The sequence below is a fragment of the Chiloscyllium punctatum genome, chromosome 34 (assembly GCF_047496795.1).
Source record: "Chiloscyllium punctatum isolate Juve2018m chromosome 34, sChiPun1.3, whole genome shotgun sequence".
Classification (NCBI taxonomy): domain Eukaryota; kingdom Metazoa; phylum Chordata; class Chondrichthyes; order Orectolobiformes; family Hemiscylliidae; genus Chiloscyllium; species Chiloscyllium punctatum.
The window spans coordinates 55,294,866-55,309,317 of NC_092772.1; the positions used below are offsets into that span (position 1 = coordinate 55,294,866).

At 50.5% G+C, this 14,452-nt stretch overlaps 1 protein-coding gene across 2 annotated transcripts in view; it reads right to left on the reverse strand.

Moving 5' to 3' along the window:
• Positions 1–14,452, reverse strand: part of cadm4 (cell adhesion molecule 4) — a 238,940-nt gene that overhangs the window by 55,906 nt on the left and 168,582 nt on the right. For both annotated transcript variants that reach the window (XM_072553562.1, XM_072553563.1), the window contains exon 4: positions 9,654–9,788. In XM_072553562.1, coding sequence (XP_072409663.1) covers positions 9,654–9,788 — 135 coding nt within the window. The remainder of the gene's footprint in view (positions 1–9,653; positions 9,789–14,452) is intronic.

Sequence of the window (14,452 nt, forward strand, 5' to 3'; positions counted from 1 at the left end):
TCTTTAGGCTAGAGGATTTCAAGACTAGGGGACAGATCAGTAACGCGAGGAAAGGAAGATTTTAAAAAGACGTGAGGGGCAATTTTTTTTTCACACACAGGGTGGTCCGTGTGTGGAATGAACTTCCTGAGGGAGTGGGGGGTGTGGGGACAGTTACAATATTTAAAAGACATTTGGATGAGGACATGGACAGGAAAGGGTTGGAGGGAGACGGGCCAGGAGCAGACAGGCGGGACTAGTTCAGTTTGGGATTATGGACAGGTTGGGCTGAAGGGTCTGTTTCAGTGCCATCGGACTCTGCGACTCGATGAGATGTAAAATCTACCAGTAAATGGGAAAACTGAAAGCGATTTCTGTGTCACTGACTGCACAGTGAAAGCAATTTAAGGTGTCAGTGAGATTAATGAAACACTGTAATTCAGCTAAAACGGATTTGATTTGAATTTTAAATTGGCAATTTCAAGTGCAGATACATTGGGTGGTTAGAAAAACAAAGGGAGAGAAAGAGAGAGAGCAGCATTTATATTTACATAGCACCACACTTGCCCTCAAAATTATGTAAATATTTGGAGTTTGTGATCAAAGTCAGCATTCAAACTTCACCCAGCAGGATTGCAGAGTCACCAAGGAGCCAATTTGCATGATTTGGTGAGTGTCTGCACAGATGGATATCAGGGTGCAACAGGCAACAGAGATCTGTCTACTCCCCACTCTCTCATTACGAAATCAACTCACAGTACTGACCCTCTGACAGTGCGGCACTCCCTCAGCACTGACTCTTCGAGAGTGCGGCACTCCCTCAATACTGACCCTCCGACAGTGCCCACTCCCTCAGCACTGACCCTCTGACAGTGCAGCACTCCCTCAGCACTGACTCTTCGAGAGTGCGGCACTCCCTCAATACTGACCCTCCGACAGTGCCCACTCCCTCAGCACTGACCCTCCGACAGTGCAGCACTCCCTCAGCACTGACCCTCCGACAGTGCGGCACTCCCTCAGCACTGACCCTCCGACAGTGCGGCACTCCCTCAGCACAGACCCTCCGACAGTGCGGCACTCCCTCAGCACTGACCCTCCGACAGTGCGGCACTCCCTCAGCACTGACCCTCCGACAGTGCGGCACTCCCTCAGCACTGACCCTCCGACAGTGCGGCACTCCCTCAGCACTGACCCTCCGACAGTGCGGCACTCCCTCAGCACAGACCCTCCGACAGTGCGGCACTCCCTCAGCACTGACCCTCCGACAGTGCGACACTCCCTCAGCACTGACCCTCCGACAGTGCGGCACTCCCTCAGCACTGACCCTCCGACAGTGCGGCACTCCCTCAGCACTGACCCTCCGACAGTGCGGCACTCCCTCAGCACTGACCCTCCGACAGTGCGGCACTCCCTCAGCAGTGACCATCAAACTGTAAAGCACTCGCTTGGTACATGGGATATCAGTGTTACTGGCTGAGCCGAATAATTATTTCCCACTGTCCCTAGTTTCCCCTGCCCCCGCCCTTGAGAAGGTGGGGTTGAGCTGCCTACTTGAGCTGCTGCAGTCCATGTGCTGTGGGTAGACCCACAATGTCCCTGAGGGAGGGAATTCTGTACCTGCTGCCCCTTGTCCTTCTAGATGGAAGTGGTCATGGGTTTGAAAGGTGCTGCCTGAGGATCATTGGTGAGTTCCTGCAGTGGGTCTTGTAGCTGGTACACACTGCAGTTACTGAGGGTCGGTGGGGGGAGGGAGGGGATGGTACACACTGCAGTTACTGAGGGTCGGTGGGGGGGAGGGAGGGGATGGTACACACTGCAGTTACTGAGGGTTGGTGGGGGGGAGGGAGGGGATGGTACACACTGCTGTTACTGAGGGTCGGTGGGGGAGGGAGGGGATGGTACACACTGCTCTTACTGAGGGTCGGTGGGGGGAGGGGATGGTACACACTGCTGTTACTGAGTGTCGGTGGGGGGAGGGGATGGTACACACTGCTGTTACTGAGCGTCGGTGCGGGGAGGGAGAGGATGGTACACACTGCTGTTACTGAGGGTTGGTGGGGGGGAGGGAGGGGTTGGTACACACTGCTGTTACTGAGGGTCGGTGGGGGGAGGGAGGGGATGGTACACACTGCTGTTACTGAGGGTCGGTGGGGGGGTGGGAGGGGATGGTACACACTGCAGTTACTGAGCGTCGCTGGGGGGAGGGAGGGGATGGTACACACTGCTGTTACTGAGTGTCGGTGGGGGGAGGGAGGGGATGGTACACACTGCTGTTACTGAGCGTCGGTGGGGGAGGGAGGGGATGGTACACACTGCTGTTACTGAGCGTCGGTGGGGGGAGGGAGGGAGGGGATGGTACACACTGCTGTTACTGAGCATCTCAATTGTCCCATAGTGTCCAGGAATGTGCAGGTTAGGGTGGATTGGCCGTGGGAAATTGTCCCATAGTGCCCAGGGACGTGCAGGTCAGGGTGGATTTGCCATGCTAAATTGTCCCATAGTGCCCAGGGATGTGCAGGTTAGGGTGGATTGGCCATGCTAAATTGTCCCATAGTGTCCAGGGATGTGCAGGTTAGGGTGGATTGGACATGCTAAATTGTCCCATAGTGCCCAGGGACTTGCAGGTCAGGGTGGATTTGCCATGCTAAATTGTCCCATAGTGCCCAGGGATGTGCAGGTTAGGGTGGATTGGCCATGCTAAATTGTCTTATAGTGCCCAGGGAGGAGCAGGTTAGGGTGGATTGGCCATGTTTTATTGTCCCATAATGCCCAGGGATGTGTAGTTTAGGGTGGATTGGCCATGCTAAATTGTCCCATAGTGCCCAGGTGTGTGCAGGTTAGGGTGGATTGGCCATGATAAAATGTCCCATAGTGCCCAGGAATGTGCAGGTTAGGGTGGATTGGCCATGGGAAATTGTGCCATAGTGCCCAGGGATGTGTAGGTTAGGGTGGATTGGCCATGCTAAATTATCCCATAGTGCCCAGGAATGTGCAGGTTAGGGTGGATTGGCCATGGGAAATTGTGCCATAGTGCCCAGGGATGTGTAGGTTAGGGAGATTTGGCCATGGGAAATTGTCCCATAGTGCCCAGGGATGTGTAGGTTAGGGTGAATTGGCCATGCTATATTGTCCCATAGTCCCCAGGGAGATGCAGATTAGGGTGGATTGGCCATGCTAAATTGTCCCATCGTGCCCAGGGATGTGTAGGTTAGGGTGGATTGGCCATGCTAACTTGTCACATAGCGCCCAGGGATGTGTGAGTTAGGGTGGATTGGCCATGCTAAATTGTCCCATAGTGTCCAGGAATGTGCAGGTTAGGGTGGATTGGCCATGCTAAATTGTCCCATAGTGTCCAGGGATGTGCAGGTTAGGGTGGATTGGCCATGCTAAATTGTCCCATGGTGCCCAGGGATGTGCAGGTTAGGGTGGATTGGCCATGGGAAATTGTCCCATTGTGTCCAGGGATGTGCAGGTTAGGGTGGATTGGCCATGCTAAATTGTCCCATAGTGCCCAGGGATGTGCAGGTTAGGGTGGATTGGCCATGCTAAATTGTCCCATAGTGCCCAGGGATGTGCAGGTTAGGGTGGATTGGCCATGCTAAATTGTCCCATAGTGCCCAGGGATGTGCAGGTTAGGGTGGATTGGCCATGCTAAATTGTCCCATAGTGCCCAGGGATGTGCAGGTTAGGGTGGATTGGCCATGGGAAATTGTCCCATAGTGTCCAGGGATGTGTAGGTTAGGGTGGATTGGCCATGGGAAATTGCACATAGTGTTTAGGGATGTATACGTTATGTGCATTCGTCAGGGGTAAATGTAGAGTAGGGGGATGAGTCAGGGTGAGTCACTCTTTGGAGGGTCGATGTGGACTTGGGCCAAAAGGGTTGTTTCCGCACTGTAGGGATTCTATGAAAAGGAGGATACGAGCAGCAGATGTACCAGTGAGTGGACATAACAGTGGCCATGCTGAGATTTAATGTCGACCTCACAATTACAACGTCAACCAGGAAGACATCTTCAGAGCAGAGGGGATTAAGGGGGAGATTGAATCGGGGTGCTGAGAATCAGCGGGGTGGCGGGGAGAGGGAGTCGCTATGCTCAGGGGCAGGAGGGTGAGTCACTAGAGGGACACAGGTTGAAGAGAATCAGGAAATGACCTAGTGAGGTGGATAGAATGTGTTTTTGCCTGAAAGAGCAGCAGGAACAGATTTAACAGGAACGTCCAAAATTGAGCGGGGAGTACAGGAAAAATATTTTCTTTTATTCATTCCTGGTATGTGGGCATCACTGGTTAGACCAACATTTATTGCCCATCCCTAGTTGCCCAGAGGGCAGTTTAAGAGTCAACGCATCGCTGTGGGTCTGGAGTCACATGTAGGCCAGACCAGGTGAGGATGGCAGTTTTGAAAGGACATAAGTGAACCAGATGGATTTTTCCAACAATCAACAATGGTTAGCGAGTTTTGAGAAGATTTGTAGCTCAGGTTGAGGTTCTGGATGTAGCTTTGCTCACTGAGCTGGAAGGTCTGTTTTCAGATGTTTCGTCACTATACTAGGTGACTAACTTCATCAGTGAGCCTCCAGATGAAGCGCTGGTGGTATGGCCTACTTTCTATTTGTGTATTTGGGTTTCCTTGGGTTGGTGATGTCACTTCCGGTGGTGACATCATTTCCTATGGTGACATCATTCCCTGTTCTTTTTTTCCCAAGGCGTGGCAAGTGGGATCCAAGTCAATGTGTTTGTTGATGGAGTTCCGGTTGGAATGCCATGCTTCTAGGAATTCTCACACATGTCTCTGTTTGGCTTGTCCTCGGATGGGTGTGTTGTCCCAGTCAAAGTGGTGTCCTTCCTCATCCATATGTAACATACTAGTGAGAGAGGGTCATTTTGTTTTGTGGCTATTATTGGCATAAAATTCACTAAAGAGGAGGAAAACAACCACAAACTGCCATTCCTAGATGTCACAGTAGAGCGAACAGCCAATGGGGAACTTCAAACCAGCATCTACAGGAAAACAACACATACGGACCAAATATTGAACTGCAGAAGCAATCATCCCAACACCCACAAACAAACATTATTTCAACAAGCCATCGCACACTGCGACACAGAGGAACTACGCAGAGCAGAGGAAAATCATCTATATAGTGTATTCAAAAAGAATGGGTACCCAATGAACACAGTCCGCCGATTTCTCAGCAACAAACCCAAACACGCAGACAAAACACGCCCAGAAACCCTCGCCACTCTCCCCTACATCAGAAACATCTCAGAAATGACTGCCAGACTACTCAGACCCCTTGGCATCATAGCGGCCCACAAACCCACCAACACATGAAAACAGCACCTAACGAACTTGAAAAACCCTATACAGACAACAAACAAAACTAATGTTATCTACAAAATACCATGCCAGGACTGTAACAGACACTACATTGGACAAACAGGCAGAAAACTAGCCACCAGGATACATGAACACCAACTAGCCACAAAAAGACATGACCCACTCTCACTAGTATCCTCACATACGGATGAGGAAGGACACCACTTTGACTGGGACAACACACCCATCCTGGGACAAGCCAAACACAGATACGCACGAGAATTCCTAGAAGCATGGCATTCCAACCGGAACTCTATCAACAAACACATTGACTCGGTTCCTATTTCCCACCCCCTGAGAAACAGAACAGGAAATGCATCACCAGAGGAAATGACATCACCACAGGAAATTACATCAACAACCCAAGGAAATCGAAACACCGAAATAGAGAGCGGGCTACACCACCAGTGCATCATCTGGAGGCTCATTGAAGATGTTGGATTAGTGGTGCTGGAAGAGCACAGCAGTTCAGGCAGCATCCAACGAGCAGCAAAATCGACGTTTCGGGCAAAAGCCCTTCATCAGGAATAAAGGCAGTGAGCCTGAAGCGTGGAGAGATAAGCTAGAGGGTGGGGGTGGGGAGAGAGTAGCATAGAGTACAATGGGTGAGTGGGGGAGGGGATGAAGGTGATAGGTCAAGGAGGAGAGGGTGGAGTGGATAGGTGGAAAAGAAGATAGGCAGATCGGACAAGTCAAGGAGACAGTAACTGAGCTGGAAGTTTGAAACTAGGATGAGGTGGGGGAAGGGGAAATGAGGAAGCTGTTGAAGTCCACATTGATGCCCTGGGGTTGAAGTGTTCCGAGGCGGAAGATGAGGCGTTCTTCCTCCAGGCGTCTGGTGGTGAGGGAGCGGCGGTGAAGGAGGCCCAGGACCTCCATGTCCTCGGCAGAGTGGGAGGGGGAGTTGAAATGTTGGGCCACGGGGCGGTTTGGTTGATTGGTGCGGGTGTCTCGGAGATGTTCCCTAAAGCGCTCTGCTAGGAGGCGCCCAGTCTCCCCAACGTAGAGGAGACCACATCGGGAGCAACGGATACAATAAATGATATTAGGTGTGCAGGTGAAACTTTGATGGATGTGGAAGGCTCCTTTAGGGTCTTGGATAGAGGTGAGGGAGGAGGTGTGGGCACAGGTTTTACAGTTACTGCGGTGGCAGGGGAAGGTGCCAGGATGGGAGGGTGGGTTGTAGGGGGGCGTGGACCTGACCAGGTAGTCACGGAGGGAACGGTCTTTGCGGAAGGCGGAAAGGGGTGGGGAGGGAAATATATCCCTGGTGGTGGGGTCTTTTTGGAGGTGGCGGAAATGTCGGCGGATGATTTGGTTTATGTGAAGGTTGGTAGGGTGGAAGGTGAGCACCAGGGGCGTTCTGTCCTTGTTACGGTTGGAGGGGTGGGGTCTGAGGGCGGAGGTGCGGGATGTGGACGAGATGTGTTGGAGGGCATCTTTAATCACGTGGGAAGGGAAATTGCAGTCTCTAAAGAAGGAGGCCATCTGGTGTGTTCTATGGTGGAACTGGTCCTCCTGGGAGCAGATACGGTGGAGGCGGAGAAATTGGGAATACGGGATGGCATTTTTGCAAGAGGTAGGGTGGGAAGAGGTGTAATCCAGGTAGCTATGGGAGTTGGTGGGTTTGTAAAAAATGTCAGTGTCAAGTCGGTCGTCACTAATGGAGATGGAGAGGTCCAGGAAGGGGAGCGAGGTGTCAGAGATGGTCCAGGTAAATTTAAGGTCAGGGTGGAATGTGTTGGTGAAGTTGATGAATTGCTCAACCTCCTCGCGGGAGCACGAGGCATTGAAGATGTTACCTAGTATGGTGACAAAACGTCTGAAATGGAACCTTCCAACTCAAACCGAGCAAACCGACATCTACAATCAACAATGGTCATTGTTAGACCCTTAAATCTGGATTTTTTAAAAATTCAATTCAAATACCACCCTTTACCAGAGGTTCAAAGCCAGATCTTCAGGACAGGACCTAGGGGTCTCTGGGTTAATCGTCCAGTGGTAATACCATTAGCCCATTGCTTCCCCTGTATTCCTATCTTCCAAAGAGGCATCAAGAAAGGGCCGAACAGCCTGAGCCTGGGCTAAGTGGTTCTAGAATATCGACACAACAAATTCCCAACCCGCTCCTAAATGTCAGTTGCTGGGAATGAATTCCTGAATTAATCAGTTTGATGACTGATTCTTTTCAGAACTCGGTGGGGGGGGGTGGGGATAATTGAATGGAGAGAATTACTGTAAACATCTGTGCTGACATTCCTTCATTCAGAATCTCCGCCTTGGGTAATTATGCCATCATTTCGAAACTGCAGCTTTCAGAGTCAGCGCTTCGGCAGAAAAGATTGCTGTCAGGACAGTCTAATGTCACCAACCCCTTCCACCCACCCATTTCGCAAACTCCATTTCCAACCCTTCAATTCGGAGCCGAATAACATTCTTTGAAATAATCCAGCAGCCAGAACCTCCTAAACTGCGTGACTGACTAATTCTCGGGCTGGGTGGGGAGGGGGTGAGAACGACACACCAGTAAAACATATTCCTCTCGTCGTTGCCACCCAGTCATAGAGTCATAGCGATGTACAGCACAGAAACAGACCCTTCGGCCCAACTCGTCCATGCCGACCAGATACAGTCGGTTCACTGATACTGCACGTTTCTTCAACGCAACTTGGATGTAACATGTTTGAAGAATTTAGACTGTTATTTGGAGAATGTGAACTTTCCTCACTTGTATTGGCTATAGCGCGAATCTAGTTCCATCAGTTTAAACGGTGCTGGTATTGCACGATATTTATAAAACGCGAGATCGCACGAGAATGGAGCTATCGCGTTTATATCAGAATCGACTGTCACCTAAATTAATCAAATTCTATTTACCAGCACTCGGCCCATATCCCTCCAAACCCTTCCTATTCATATACCCATCCAAATGCCTCTTAAATGCTGTAACTGTACCAGCCTCCACCACATCCTCTGGCAGCTCATTCCATACACGTACCACCCTCTGTGTGAAAAGGTTGCCCCTTAGGTCTCTTTTATATCTTTCCCCTCTCACCCTAAAGCTATGCCCCTCTAGTTCTGGACTCCCCCACCCCAGGGAAAAGACTTTGCCTATTTATCCTATCCATGCCCCTCATGATTTTATAAACCTCTATAAAGTTACTCCTCAGCCTCTGACACTCCATGGAAAACAGCCCCAGCCTGTTCAGCCTCTCCCTGTAGCTCAAACCCTCCAACCCTGGCAATATCCTTGTCAATCTTTTCTGAACCCTTTCAAGTTTCACAACATCTTTCCAATAGGAAGGAGACCAGAATTGCACACAATATTCCAACAGTGGCCTAACCAATGCCCTGTACAGCCGCAACATGACCTCCCAACTCCTGTACTCAATACTCTGACCAATAAAGGAAAGCATACCAAACACCACCTTCACTATCCTATCTACCCGAGACTCCATTTTCAAGGAGCTATGAAGCTGCACTCCAAGGTCTCTTTGTTCAGCAACACTCCCCAGGACCTTACCATGAAGTGTATAAGTCCTGCTAAGATTTGCCTTTCCAAAATGCAGCACCTCATATTTATCTGAATTAAACTCCATCTGTCAATCCTCGGGCCATTGGCCCATCTGGTCCAGATCCTGTTGTACTCTGAGGTAAACGTCTTCATTGTCCTGGGATTGTTGGATGGGGGGATAGTGTAGAGGGAGCTTTAAACCTGTATCTAACCCTGTGCTGTCCCTGTCCTGGGAGTGTTTGACGGGGACAGTGTAGAGGGGGCTTTACTCTGTATCTAACCCTGTGCTGTCCCTGTCCCTGGGAGTGTTTGATGGGGGATAGTGTAGAGGAAGCTTTACTCTGTATCTAACCCTGTGCTGTCCCTGTCCTGGGAGTGTTTGACGGGGACAGTGTAGAGGGGGCTTTACTCTGTATCTAACCCCGTGCTGTCCCTGTCCTGGGAGTGTTTGATGGGGGACAGTGTAGAGGGAGCTTTACTCTGTATCTAACCCCATGCTGTCCCCGAGCTGGGGGGTGTGAAATCAGCAGTAATGCTCCCATTTAAAGGCAGGGTCTATAATACATGCCTGGGAAGTTTGTCCTTGTGTTGGAATTCCTCTGGGAACTGGAGCCAAAAGCCCTCCCCATTGTCCTGCTCCTGGGATAATCGATATCCGAAAAGGCTTCCTCAGATGGAGCAATGATGTCTGAGTGATTCATTCCCTTTTCTCTCAGGAGATGTTCCTGCCTGGGCTGTCCAAAGCACCATCAGAAAATCCCAAAGGAAAATCCTTACCTGCAATTTCTTTCTTTCCACGGAACCATCGGATTTGAGCTGGGGGCTTACTTCGGGGGACCGTGCATAATAAACTGGCCGGCCTGTTGGCGACCAGCGTCTCTCCCTGTACCTCCACAATCGGTTTGGGGGGCACTGCAAGGACAAATGATCGCAATGAGCCAAATCCTCAGCAACACAGTCTGTATCACCAATGGTCACATTGTCCAACACCTTCAACGTTCAGTCCCGCTGCCCCTGACCGCGCCCCTCGACACCATCCAGGGACAAAGCAGCCCCCGCTTGACTGGCCCCACACAAAAACACTCCCTCCCATCCCCCATCGACGCTCAGTAACAGCAGTGTGTACCGTCCCCTCCCTCCCCCCACCGACGCTCAGTAACAGCAGTGTGTACCGTCCCCTCCCTCCCCCCACCGACGCTCAGTAACAGCAGTGTGTACCGTCCCCTCCCTCCCCCACCGACGCTCAGTAACAGCAGTGTGTACCATCCCCTCCCTCCCCCCACCGACGCTCAGTAACAGCAGTGTGTACCATCCCCTCCCTCCCCCCACCGACGCTCAGTAACAGCAGTGTGTACCATCTACAAGGTGCACTGCAGAGACTCACCAAAGATCCTCAGGCAGCGCCTTCTCAAACACACAATCACTTTCATTAAGAAGGACAAGTCAAGCTCCCTCAGCACTGCCCCTCCGACAGTGCGGCACTCCCTCAGCACTGACCCTCCGACAGTGCGGCATTCCCTCAGCACTGACCCTCCGACAGTGCGGCACTCCCTCAGCACTGACCCTCCGACAGTGCGGCATTCCATCAGCACTGACCCTCCGACAGTGCGGCATTCCATCAGCACTGACCCTCCGACAGTGCGGCATTCCATCAGCACTGACCCTCCGACAGTGCGGCACTCCCTCATGGCACTCCATCATGGTCGGAGTGAATTTGTTAGGCCGAAGGGCCTGTTTCCACACTGCAGAGATTTTATGAGAGTCCAAACTGCACACACAATACTCCAGGAGTGGTCTCACCAAGGCCTCTGTATGATTTAAGATGGAGATGCCTTCTCTCTCAGCCACTGGAGCCATGGGTACCCTCTTCCCCTGGATGATGGCAGTGGCTGGATAACTGACAATCTTAAAGGTAGGAGTTCATAGATTCGTGACTAACAAGGCAATCACAGGGGATCCAGCAGGTTGGGGTGCAGCCAACATCAGGTTCGCCACAGAGGTATTGATTAACAGTACAGAGTTGAGTGGCTAATTCCTTTCCCCCTGTTTCTGACCTTGCAGTCACATGGGGATAGGAGGGCGGAAGGGGTACTGGCTGGACTGGCCCCCTTTGGAGGAGCCAGGATGGATTTGCTGGACTGAATGGCCTCCTTCAGTTTTGTAAGGTCTCCCAGATTCTGAGACCAAGCAGGAGGAGACAGAGGCAGCAATGGATCACCTTGAGTTTTGCTCTGACAGCATAACCCTCAGTTCAGCTAAAGTAAAACCTGTTCAAGCAGTCTATGGCTTATCACAAGCATTTGATTAGATTAGTAGGTTGTAATCACAAAGATAGTCATTATTCTCTCTGGACAGACCAATTACCAAACAATTTAAACTTCACACTGTCAAAAAAACGATGAGATACAGACTGCAGGAATGCCAGAAACAGTGACATACAAGCAGTCCACAATTACATTGCTCACAGAAGTGTTGACAGCTCAACCCATTTGGATATTCCATAGCCTTCTCAGAGCAAGCAGAGACTCTGCCTCTTGCTCTCTCCTCCTCAGATCGCCCCCATTGACACCTCTCCCTAATGTCTCTCTGTGCTGCCTACATTGTAACTGGACAATGTTAACACAGAATCCCGGAATCCCAACAGTGTGGAAATAGGCCCTTCAGCCCAACAAGGTCACATTGTCCCTCCGAACAGTAACCTCACCCAGACCAATTCCCCCTCCCTATTACTCTACATTGACCCCTAACCTACACTATGGGACAATTTAGCACGGCCAATCCACCCGAAGCTGCACATCCCTGGGCACTATGAGACAATTTATCATGGCCAATCCACCCTAACCTGCACATCCCTGGGGACTATGCGACAATTTAGCATGGCCAATCCACCCTAACCTGCACATCCCTGGGCACTATGGGACAATTTAACATGGCCCATCCACCCTAACCTACACATTCCTGTACACGATGGGACAATTTGGCATGGCCAATCCACTCTAACATGCACCTTCCTGGGCATGACGGAACAATTTAGCACGGCCAATCCATCCTAACTTACACATCCCTGGGCACTATGGGACAATTTCCCATGACCAACCCACCCTAACCTACACATCCCTGGGCAATGTGGGACAATTTAGCATGGCCAATCCAGCCTAAACTACACATCCCTGGGCACTGTGGGACAATTTAGCATGGCCAATCCACCCTAACCTGCACATCCCTGGGCACTATGGGACAATTTAGCATGGCCAATCCACCCTAACCTGCACATCCCTGGGGACTATGGGACAATTTAGCATGGCCAATCCACCCTAACCTGCACATCCCTGGGCACTGTGGGACAATTTAGCATGGCCAATCCACCCTAACCTGCACATCCCTGTGCACTATGGGACAATTTAGCATGGCCAATCCACCCCAACCTACAAATCCCTGGGGACTATGGGACAAGTTAGCATGGCCAATCCACCCTAACCTACACATCCCTGGGCACTATGGGACAATTTCCCATGGCCAATCCACCCTAACCTGCACATCCCTGGGCACTATGGGACAATTTAGCATGGTCAATCCACCCTAACCTGCACATCCCTGGACACTATGAGACAATTTAGCATGGCCAATCCACCCTAACCTGCACATCCCTGGACACTATGGGACAATTTAGCATGGTCAATCCACCCTAACCTGCACATCCCTGGACACTATAGGACAATTTAGCATGGCCAATCCACCCTAACCTGCACATCCCTGGGCACTATGGGACAATTTAGCATGGTCAATCCACCCTAACCTGCACATCCCTGGACACTATAGGACAATTTAGCATGGTCAATCCACCCTAACCTGCACATCCCTGGACACTATGAGACAATTTAGCATGGCCAATCCACCCTAACCTGCACATCCCTGGACACTATGGGACAATTTAGCATGGTCAATCCACCCTAACCTGCACATCCCTGGACACTATAGGACAATTTAGCATGGTCAATCCACCCTAACCTGCACATCCCTGGACACTATAGGACAATTTAGCATGGCCAATCCACCCTAACCTGCACATCCCTGGGCACTATGGGACAATTTCCCATGGCCAATCCACCCTAACCTGCACATCCCTGGACACTATGGGACAATTTAGCATGGTCAATCCACCCTAACCTGCACATCCCTGGACACTATAGGACAATTTAGCATGGCCAATCCACCCTAACCTGCACATCCCTGGGCACTATGGGTAATTTAGCATGGCCAATCCACCCTAACCTACACATCCCTGGGCACTATGGGTAATTGAGCATGCCCAATCCACCCTAACCTACACATCCCTGGACACTATGGGACAATTTAGCATGGCCAATCCACCCTAACCTACACATCCCTGGGCACTATGGGACAATTTAGCATGGCCAATCCACCCTAACCTACACATCCCTGGGGACTATGGGACAATTTAGCATGACCATGATAACCACCTTAGGACAGAGGTCACTTGTCCCCTTCACTCCATCTCAAGAGCTTAGAATGAGGAAGGGACTTACAGTCTTTGGAAACAGCGTCTACCAATTGTGGACCAATACCAAGAAAGATGCCTTCACTCAGGTATTGGGGAGTGGGTGTTTGGAATCCTCACCCACTGAGAGCTATGGATGCTCTGTCTGAGAGTATATACAAGGCTGAGATTGATCCCTTTCTGTTTTTGTTACTCATGCATGGGACATGGCCGTCACTGGTTAGGCCCAGCATTTAATACCCATCCCTAATTGCCCAGAGGGTAGTTAAGAGTCAACCCCATTGCTGTGGGTCTGGAGTCACATGTAGGCCCAGACTGGGTAAGGATGGCAGATCCTTCCCTGAAGGACATTAGTGAACCAGATGCGTTTTTTCAACCAATTGGCAATCGATTCACAGTCATCATTCCACCCTTAGTTCCAGATTTTTTATTGAACTGATATTTGACCATCTGCTGTGATGGGATTTGAACCGGGGTCCCCAGAACATTATCTTGGTCTCTGGATGAATAGTGCAGTGATAATACCACTTGGCTACTGCTTCTCATTTCTTAGTCACTGAGAGATAGGGACACAAATTGGAATTAGGATAGAGTATCAGCTATGATCATACTGAAGAGGAGAACAGGTTTAAAGGGCAGAATGGCCTCATCATGCTACTGGTCAAAAACTTGAAAGATACCACATGAACCTGTGTTGACATCAGACCTGTTTCAGCTGAGGATCCTGTCGGGTTTCCTCAGGCAATCGCTGGACAGCCTAGTCCCCAGGTCAGCGTAATCCAATCCCTTGAACAAAACTCCACTCTAATGATCAATCTGGATCAGAACCCAAAGTACACTCAAACACCCACACATTCACAATCAAACACCCACACATTCACAATCAAACACACACACATTCACAATCAAACACCCACACATTCACAATCAAACACACACACATTCACAATCAAACACCCACACATTCACAATCAAACACACACTCACACTCAATCACATAATCACCTCAAACTCTCAATTTACACAGAATACACTCACTCATGCTCACAACACTCAC